Source organism: Geospiza fortis, unplaced genomic scaffold (assembly GCF_000277835.1).
Source record: "Geospiza fortis unplaced genomic scaffold, GeoFor_1.0 scaffold279, whole genome shotgun sequence".
Lineage (NCBI taxonomy): Eukaryota > Metazoa > Chordata > Aves > Passeriformes > Thraupidae > Geospiza > Geospiza fortis.
In genome coordinates, this window is record NW_005054352.1 from 3169348 (window position 1) to 3180004 (window position 10657).

Below are 10657 nucleotides of genomic sequence, written 5' to 3' on the forward strand. Positions count from 1 at the left end.
TGTAAGTTATATAACGATAGAATATAAAAACCCGTTCCTCTTGAATGTATGGCAGAATCAGATCTGAGGCTAAAGCGTCCCTGATTTCCAGAGCTCTTAATAAAAGCACCTACATATAATTGCCTGTGTGATTATATGTTTCTGAACGCTAACATACTGAGCCAGATTTCCCAAAGTGAGAAAGTCAGTCTCATCATCAGTACGACTAATTAATGCAGCCATACTAGTGTTTGCTTGTAGTTTAGACACTTATTACTAAATAAAGTCCATACCATTGTTGATTAGGGCTGAAATGAAGTAGGAACTGAAGTGAAAAGGCTGTGAATCCATTGTGAACCCTCAGAACACAGCTCATTAAAAAATTACTCTCTATTATAAATTACATCTTAAATACTCATTTCCAAGGACAGTTCAGACTAGTTGCACATACTTGGAGGTAATGGCCTCAGGTTTTTGCTGATCAGGTATTAGAGAGACAATAGGAAAAAATTTTTAAAACAGAATTTCAAAAGGAGAAGAGTGGCTTTTTGGAATTTCCACAAAATTAGCTACATTAGCATTCCTCTCAACCTAAGATCTATAAAAATGTGTGTTGGTGATAGGCTTCTCTTTGCAAACCCTGTTTGTTCAGCTCTAGGGATACAAAACATCCAGTGGAACCCACCGCACTTATTTTTTAGCCTCTCCCAGAGAGATGCTTAGGAAAGCAGCCTGGCTCCCTGCCTGCTTGAGCAAACTGGCTCCATTTCAGTATAGCACATCCTGTGCAGTGGGTGGGGGAAGCATGTATGAAGCTTTCTTTTCCAGAGGCAAGCTATGTAGGTTTTTGTTCCTTTTTTTTTTCTTTTTTCAGTTTCTGTTAACACAGCTCCTATTGAAAAAACACCAAGGGAAATGCATTAAGTTGAAAGGACAATACATAGCTGTGTTTTCTTGTACTTAAAAAAATTGAATTCCAATTCCCTTCCGAATCACAAGAAGATTATGATACAGATTGGTAGTAAAAGCACTACTCGTTTTATTGGATCTAACAACTGGCCCTTGAGTGCTGAGGGAAAAGGGAATTTAGAGGCCAAGGGAAGGGAAAAAGCTGGCAAAATGAAATCTTACTTACCTGTTCCACAAGTGGTGCATTTGTTAGGTTCACTTCCAGCACAGTCCAGGCAGGTGTGATGGCACAGGTGACAGTGCTGTTTGAATTCAAACTTTCCTCTGGGGCACTGCATAACACAGCGGCCGTCATCAAAGACTCTTTTAAAGAAGACAGAGGCATAATTACAGATCTAGCTACTGTTTCTTCTTTAAATCTAAAGGAAACTAAAAAGAAACTCAATAAATTCTATTCTCACTCTATTTACAAATCCTTGAACTTCAAGGCTTTGTTTTCCTGATTTTATTCATAGTATTTACTATATGAAAAATGTTTTAAACATGAATCTTAGACTTCAAAGACCACTTTTTGGTCCTTTACCTAGATGTCCTTATGTCACAGTCTCCAACAGCGGTCCCATGTGTCTTCTAAAAGGAAAGCAATACTTGGTCTTTGTGACGAAATAACCCATCTGTTTTACTTTTAAGACTTTTAAGCTTTTAAAAAGTACTATAGCTTCAGTACTTTGACCTTGTACATGAAGTCAAATATCTATCTGAATATTGGCCTTCAGGAGCTGTGTTTTTAGACTTACATGTTGTTGTGACTTAGGAATTGTATTTAGCAATATAGTTTTCCCACTGAAACACTCCAAACCATGCTCAGCTGCCGGTCCTCCCTCCCCCTCCTCTGCTGAGGATGGAGAGGAGAATTGGATGGACAAAAGGTAAAGATCACTGGCTGAGATAAGAACAATTTACTGGAAACAGCAGAGAAATAAGAAAATGAACAGTAACAGGAACAGTATCAATTACAAAGCTCACAACAGCTGAGCAATTCTCATGTCAGTGCTCACAACTTTACTGCAGGGAACCCCTGACAATACCTGACTGGCCATGTCCTGGAAAGAAACCCCTGGAAAGGGGGTCCCAAGAAATTTCCCCTGGAAAGGGAACCCTTCCCCCACCACTGGAACTAACAGAGCAGCAGTTTAGAAAAACTTCCAAGTCCTAGCTCTGCCTCTCCTGACTACTGCAGAAATTAACTCTATCCTGGCTGGAACCAGGACATGACTCATATCTGTATCATCTGTGTCTTGCCCATCTGACACCTTCCAGTTATACACACACAAATATATATTATATATATATATACACACATATATATACATATATATATACATATATATATGTATACACACATGAGCACAGGCATAATTTCCATGGTCAGTAGCTGTCCCTCCAACATGTCTGTGAAATTCATCTAGTCCAAGACTGTGGGTTCTACCCATCCTAGACCTTCCAGGACAGGAGGGCTGGTGTGCTGTCAGCTGGTTGCTGCATCAGGAACTCACAATTAATGTTTCTGGAACTGGCTATGCTCATTGTCCGTGGTAGTTATGGAATACTCTGTGTGTATGTAGTGTCATTCAGCAACAAATATGATACAATTCAACATTACAGACTGTTCTTACAAAAAAATAAAATCCCCTGAGTAATGCATTGTGTTTCCCTGGCCCTCTATCCTCCAAGTCCACCAGGTCCCACAGATGGGTTCACTTTTGCTTGAGGCAGGACTAATTCAACCTGTCTTCCATAACATTCCTCATATGCACCACAGAGGCTTTATCCCCTTCTAGAGTACATGGGGTTGTGTTTGGGCAGGGTGAGCTCAACTGGCAGAGCCTCAGGTGTTAATTAACCCCGCCATGTGGCCTTTCCTTTTTACCTGTGCTGCCTTGGTCTTTTTCCACAGGTCCAACCACCTCCGCAGACAGTTTGCTATCATTCATTGAGCCAAGTGTAAAGGCAAAGAGAGTGCTGGCCATTTCTCTCATTCAATGATATCTACAGCCAGCTGAATTGCTTTCAGCTCTGCAATTTGACATGATCTACCTCAACATCTTCTGTGACTTGTGTAGAAGACTTCTGTAGTTCTGTGTAGAACTTTCTACAGTAACTTTCCACTTTCAGTTTATCCCTACACTATGGCAGGAACCGTCAGTAGAGAGAGTATATTACTTTTCATTTTCTTTCAGCCAATTATATTGTGGGACATCTTCAGCCTCTCACTTTCTCCTCCTCTTCCTCCTCTGATGATGAAATTTTCACCTTTGGGCCAGTTCACGATGGCTTCCAAGATCCCTGGGCAATTGTGGTTTCCTGTTTGAGATCATGGTGTGATTGGTGCAATCCACTTATTCCATGTAGCATGGTGGAGGAGGTGTGGAAGGGACTTCCTCTTTGAAATCCAGACATCTGCTGATAGTCAGAGTGCTGAGAGGGGCTGTGTTTCTTCTAAAACAGCTCGAACTCCTTGGTAAGCTGTCAGCATGTCCTTTTCAGCTGGGGTGTATCAGGCTTCAGACCTGCTGCATCCCCAGCTCCAGAACCCTGGTGTTTGTCCTCTACTCTCCCCTGAAGCTGTTTGCCAGAGGCTCCAGGAAGGACCATTCTCCCTGGCTGCAGCGTGGAGTACATTTTTTGTCCTGTCCTGGCTGGCCCAGGGGCTACTGCATTAACAATCTGTTTGATTTACACAAAAGCTTGTAGCTGCTCAAGACCCCTCTAAAAATCATTCTTCTTTCCTGCCACATGATAGAGAGGATGTCCAATCTGACAATAATCTGCAATATGCATACTGCAAAACCCCACAGCACTTAGGGAAAGCTCATGGGGTTTTTTAGCTGCTTGGTGTGACATAGCTGCTATTTTGTTGAACACATCCATTTCAAACTGACAATGTGCCTTTTGTAATCTTGCTCCTAAAAACTGAATTTCTTGGGACTTCCCTCTGCCTGTTTGTTTTATGGTAAAACCTTTGGGATGATCTGTATTATTCTCTCTTGGTTCTCTAATTTTCTCTGCTCTGTTTCTCCAAACAATGATGTTATCAATGTATTGCAAGTGTTATGGAGTCTGTGCCTTTCCTAGTGCAGTTTGGGTCAGTCCATGGCAAATAGAAGGGCTGTGACTCCACCCTTGGGGTGAGCAGCTCTGCTGTACCAAATGCCCCTCCAGAAAACTGTGGCCTGCACTCTTCTGCTGAAGGAAAGGAGAAAAACACATTTGCGATGTCAGTGGTGGCACCATTTTGCTGTCCTGGACTCCAGCTCATACTGAAGTTCCAGCACGCCTGGCACAGCACCACTCAGGGATGGTGTGACTTCATCCAGATGATGATAGCTCACTGTCAGTCTCCACTCTCCACTGCACTTACACACTGGCCGTATGGGATTACTAAAGGGTGAGTGAGCCTTGCTGGCCCCTCCCTGGTTCTCCAGAACCCATCTCATGGCTGGGGTTCACAGAGTCCTGGCTGACGTGGTGCTATCAGTGGTGCACTCCGTTGGTGGTGATGTTTTTGTTCCACCTTCAGCAGTCCCACAGCAGAAGGGTCCTCTGAGAGATCAGGCAAAGTGTTCAGCTCTTTAACTTCCTCTGCCTCCATACCAGCTATCCCCAAAGCCCAACAGTGACTTTTGGGTCCTTGAAATATCCTCTCTTGAGGCAATCTCTGCTAAGCTTTCATGGGCCAGTCACAGTGGGGTGTGTTTGCCATTCATTACCAGTCAGGGTCACTTCAGTTTCCAGTACAATCGTGTTGGGATCCTCCTGTCACCCCAGAAACAGATGGATCCTGTCCCGACATATCTTGATGGCATCAGAGTACACTGTGCACTAGTGTCAGCTAAAACCTTACACTCCTGTGGGTCTCCATGCCAGGTCATGGGATCCACACAGTTCAATAGGTCTGATTGTCCTTTTCCTCCCCCTGGCTGGAGACAGGGTCCTCCAGATCTGGTCATAGTACTCATTGCTTGTTTCTTTTAAATGTCAACTGGAGAACTGCAAGAGGATTGGAAGTAACATCAGCTCTCTTGTTCTTATCTGAGTGCTTGTCCAGTGGAACCTTGAGCAGCATTTATCCTTGAAGAATTTCCTGAGATGGTTGCTCTTCCTCTCAGCTCAGGTACCCATGTTGCCAGGGCAGAGGTGGGTTTTCCACCCCACTTCCTCATGTCGTCTCTGTAGTCATACAGGAAAAACCACAGGTGTTTTTTGTTGTGTGTGCTGTCTCTTCCACAAAGTGGGGCACTTGCTCCTGGTAGCAGAGGCTCTGGTCTGTATTGGTGGGGCATGGGACTCTAACTTTCTTGAGACTTTCAAATCTGTCTGAGGTCTTGGACAATCTTTCCACAAGGATTTCCTGATTCCTCTTCATTCATCACAAAACAAACTGAATTGGTCTTGGATTTCTACTTCTGTGCAGTATAGGGGCAGCTGCTACCTGCATGTGTTGTTTCCCTGCTTCAGCTGGAATTTGAGTGGCTGTGGTGCTGGTTGGTCTGATTTCCTCCTCCTTTCCCTGAGGGCACTGTCCAGTGTTGACCTGTGTCCAGTGAAGGGTAGCCAGGGTCCAGCACACTGCAATAAGTTGCTCGTCTATGGAGTTGCCCCAACATTTTCCATGCAAATATTCTGTCAGTTTATTAGGGTCCTGTAGCTGTTCAAGGGTGAACTTCCAAACCATTGTAAGAGAGAATTTTCCCCCAGACAGTGCCATTTTCTCTCATATTCTATGCCACTCAAATCTACCCACACTCAGGGCAAATCTTTGAATGACCTACCTAGAAATTGCTTTCTTGACCCTAAACATGGTGTAGACCACACCAAGGGGACATACCAGACACAGCAATAAGAACATGCATTCCTTAACATGCAAAGGAAATAAAAAATTCTGAAGGAGAAAAGGGAAGTGAAAACACAGGGAAAATAATCCTGTCCTGTTCTCCCACAGGCTGGGTATGATTATTCATGAGTTCCCAAAAGTAGATAAGGGTAGAAGATTCCCTGAGATAAGGGTAGAAGAGCAGCTTTGGATGCACATCCCAGATAACCCTCACTTCCCCTGATGTTATTATGTCATAGGCTGCTATCACACAGTACAGCAAGAGAGCAATCCTGATCCTCCTGCACTCCCTCTATGCCAGGGAACCCCTGACAAAGCCTGGCCATGCCACGCTCCGGGCCTGTAAAGGGACCCCTTCTCCCTTCCCTGGAAATAAGATCAGGTAGCATTGAATAACTTCCAGCCCTAGCCATGCCCCTCCTGTCTACTGCAAAAATTAACTCCATCCTGGCTGGAACCAGGACATACATCTATCCATAACTAGGAGTCTGGTTGCTAAATTATTTCCTTTTGCTGGATAATTAAATATTTGCTAAAGAATCCTTCTTTGTGGTGAAAATTTACGGTCCATTTTTCACATTTTCTTAATGTCTAATGCTTTAATCTGCTTGGGAGAAAATAGAAATGCATCAATTCGTGCATCATTCAAAGACTACTTAAAGAACATAAAACAAGCTGGCTAGATTTCAACAGTGTTTTCCCTCCTAAGAAAATAAGAAAGGAAATGCTGTAATCCTCTGCATGTAACTGCTTTGACCACTTTGCTGTCTGAGGACCTGGGACTCAGTTTCTAGAGAAGCTGAGGGCCATTTAGGCCATTAGTACAGACTTTGATTGCACCTAGACAACAAAAGGCTTTCCATAATATTAAGATAGGGCATGTTTTCTTGGAGTCAGCCAGTGGCATTAGAGAATATCTGCAACATGTCTTCATAAATTTCATTTGTTATGATCATTTTTGGATTTATTTTGAAATAAAGGGAGAAATGTGACAGAGGTCTGGAGGTAGCTGCACTAGGCTTATATGGCATGCAAATATTAGTTCAACTACATGTGCTAGCTCTAATGATAGCCATCCTTAGAAGCAGCTCTCACAGTGGTAAACTACATTTTCTTCCTCTTTGTTATGTTGCCCCTAATGGGAAACACCTGGTCAGATCTTGTCACTAACCCTGGCTCAAACTATAAACAGATGGACAAGGAATTTTGTGATAATCAGTTTGTCTGGGTAAAAAATGACAGTTTCTTATTTTTTCTTTCAAAAAATCAAAAATAAAACAAAACAAACCCAGGCACCAGCATTTTCATTTATTAAACAATCTGACAGAAATTTTATTATTAAAATAAATTGACATCTATCCTGAATTTTCATAAGGGGCTCTTGCCTCTGGCAAGGTTTCTCTGTAATATTATTTCTTTCACTATAGACTGTTCCATTTAATATGACTTTTTCTAGCAGCTTTCATAATGTCCAGAAGGGTCTCAGAAATCCTTTTGAAATCTTAGATACCAAAATTCAGAATTTTTAGAGAATTTATCGTGGTGGTTAGAACAACATCCTTCCAAAAGGTCTCTGAGGCCTCATTACTACAAACACCTCTTTGCTTTGTAAATATCTGCATGTGAGGCTCACAATATAGGTTGCAACAGGCAATCTAATTGAAATGCCATTGTGAATAGGAGAAATCCACTCCACAGTCCAAAAATCTGTGCAGATTTTCTCTGGTCTCATTTCTGATGTCACAGAATTTGATAATGCTTCCTCAGTTACAAATTTGTTTGGGCTCCATTGCTCCTGGTTTGTCTTTCATTGGCATAGTCATATAATAGATATTTTCAGGGCAAACTGCAAAATTGCTTAGGGATTTTCTTCCCTTGCCTTAGATGATCTGATCCTGTTTTCATACCAGTGGAAATATCAGCTGGCTACAAAACAATCCAATGCAACAGAACCAGAGTTATTTGTGCGAGAACACAGCTATGGATAGGACGTGTATAAAACCAGTGGTCTTCTGGAATAGGTGTGATGTGACCTAAACATAAAGCTCTGATTTGTGAAGCCCTGTGGAAAAGCTTCTTTCTTGTTTTCAATCCTCATGTCAGGTTAGAAGTATTGGCCCAACCCACAACACCTCAGTTAGGGAATGATGTTTAAGTGCTATGAATGTCTCCCAGAATTAGCCTCAGCATCCCCACTCATGCCTTGAGCCAGTCCTCATAGCTGTGTAGAACTACAGATGCCTAAGTTTTGTCATTAAAATTGCCAGTTGTGATTTCAAGAATTATGATTTAGAAAGGATGAGGATGAAAGAAATTCTATTTTATATATAGAAAAGAATTTTTTCTTTATCTGTGGGAATGATGCTGCTAAACATTAATTGCTTGTGTAGCCAGCTTTGTACTGCACTGGTGATGGGAGACAATTACCTTGTGAGTGGGCAGCTGATGCAGCTGTCTGACTCAGGTCCAATGCATTTCTGACAGGATGTGTCACACAACTGGCATTCTTGGGAATCATCAAGATATTCACCTGGTAGGAAAAAATGGTTTATTTCCGATCAACCTTCTCACAATTAAAACAAAACAAAACAAAGCAAAAAACCAAAAAAACGAAACAAACCCCCCCCCCCAAAAACCAAAAAAAGACCCAAAAGGAAGTGAAAAAAGAACCAATCTTTCCAGGCTGGAAAACATAGTGGTGAAGAGGAATTGGATCTATTTTAAATTACTGAAATGAGCACATTTCCCTGTGGCATCAGGGAAAAAAGTACTGGCTCCCTTGGGGAACCAGGATAATCACACCTGTTTGTTTGTTTGTTTGCTTATTCTTTTCCACATGAATATGAGAAAGAATGTTTTTTGTTGTTTTTGTTAATTTATTTTGCATCAGTTGAGGTAATGAGACTCTTAAGATTCACGAGTTACATCAAAATTAGTGCTGCTGAGGGGTATTCATTGTGTAATGTCTTTTGAGCTCGCTTTCAAGCTGCAGGTTAAAGAGTTTGCTGTCATGGGTGTGGATATGTTACATAAGGAGATGGGCTTCAGCAAGCTTCCATCAGTCAGAGACCTGTTGGTGCTTCCCAAACCTACAGCTGTAGCATAGTCTGTTTCAGTCCTGGGCTGCTGATGGTAGACTCCCTACCTAAAGGACCTAGGCTTTAATTTTGGCTGGATTGAAACTTGGTGCAAAAGTGCACAATTTTGACTTGAAAAAGATTTTATATTATATGGATTTCTACCTCAAAATTGAGATAAAGATATAAACATTTCCAGATCATGAATACATGAGTACTACCATGCTGCTGAAGCGCAAAGTTTGGCTCTTTACTTAGTGAATATTAATTAAAACACTGGTACAAACTGGTAAACTGCATGCCTAATAAGTCTTAGGGCAGAGATTTGGTAAGTAGTATGAATACTTTGTCTCTGTGCAGCGTCATGTGGGAACAGTAAATTGATTTATCATGCAATTTTATAAAGCTCAACATTGGGCCTTTTATGTCAGTTTGTTTTGGGAAAATTTATTATAACTGAGTCTATATATTTAAGGAATTGGCTGTTCCTTCATTCTTGAGTAATGGAAGAGGCTGGACAAAAAGTCCTATATAATACATAAAACCTGCAGTCTCTATGGATACTTCAATATCAGGCAACTCTTTCCACTTGCATTGCTGCTGGAAAATCCAGATCTGGCAAATATAGTGAACTTTAGGAATCAAAACACAAATATGGAATGACTCGGGTTTGGCTCTCACTTGCAGTCAGTTCCTTACATTTGAAGAGCAAAGGCACAATACAAGAAAACACTTATACCAACTTAAAACAATGTAGGGAGGAAAAATTGTCTAAAATACTGCAAATTATGTTCTCTCTCTGTTGTGTTTTGAACAGTTGTGTTTTTACATATTAAACAGCAATAAAAAAATTTATAACAGTCAAAACCTCTGGTGTGAGGTATGACCTAGGATAGTACTTACATACCTAAGGGGATGGGAACAGCAAAGTTATAAAGGCAAACTGACTGCCCTGGGTGAAACCTGGGGTACCCAAAATGTAGGCAGAGATGTAATTGTTTTGTAATGGTTTGTGTGTCTTCTAAAGAGAGGAAGAAAGTAAAATACAAGCCAAAAGCAGTGATAGAACCAGATAAACCATGAAGACAATGCTCCTCAGACGTTGGTCTGAGATCAGTGCTAGCTGGGAAGAAGTTCAGACTGGAAGAAAGTGAAGAGTCTCCTGATGAGATCAGGGAAAAAAGAGTCTGAATGCGAACACGTTCAGACATTTTTATAGTTCTCCTTATCCAAAGAGCAATTTGTATACATCTATCTCTGTATCTCTATATATCTATGTTTCTATTTCCATGTATTTATGTAATCCCTTGCATGCCCATAAAGGCCAAAACTTGAACTGTGTAAACTGACTAGTTCCATGGAACTGGTGCAACATTTCTGAACTGCAACACTGCATTTTTATGAGTAATTACTTAATAGTGGACTAAAACTAAAAACATCAGAAAAGCTATCAGACAAATAATTCAGTAGTATTCTAAATTTTTCTGTTGCCCAGATAACATTGTTGTATTAGTGCATATCTATCATAATACCAAATGTTTATGATTCTCACCTTCTAGAAAAAAATGATGTGGCCTTCAGGCCATTGACAGATTTGGTTAATGTAAGCCTCTCGAGCCTTTTTGATATGTAGCCTGAGGATGTAACATGGAATCCCACGTTCTCAAATGTTTTATAGGGTTTTAATATATAATTGTGTCATGGTCTAAGAATAGTACTCCCCAATTCTCTGCCCTCACTGAGATTTACCTAAGCCAGATACCTAAGCCACTTGCTTGCCTTCCTTCCCCTACTCTTT

The 10657-nt window shown here is 41.2% G+C and overlaps 1 protein-coding gene across 1 annotated transcript in view; it reads right to left on the minus strand.

Moving 5' to 3' along the window:
- PCSK5 (proprotein convertase subtilisin/kexin type 5) overlaps positions 1 to 10657 on the minus strand; it is a 229539-nt gene that overhangs the window by 35665 nt on the left and 183217 nt on the right. Inside the window, 2 exon segments of the mRNA XM_031058930.1 lie at positions 1115 to 1251; positions 8210 to 8312. Of these exon segments, the coding sequence (XP_030914790.1) occupies positions 1115 to 1251; positions 8210 to 8312 (240 nt within the window).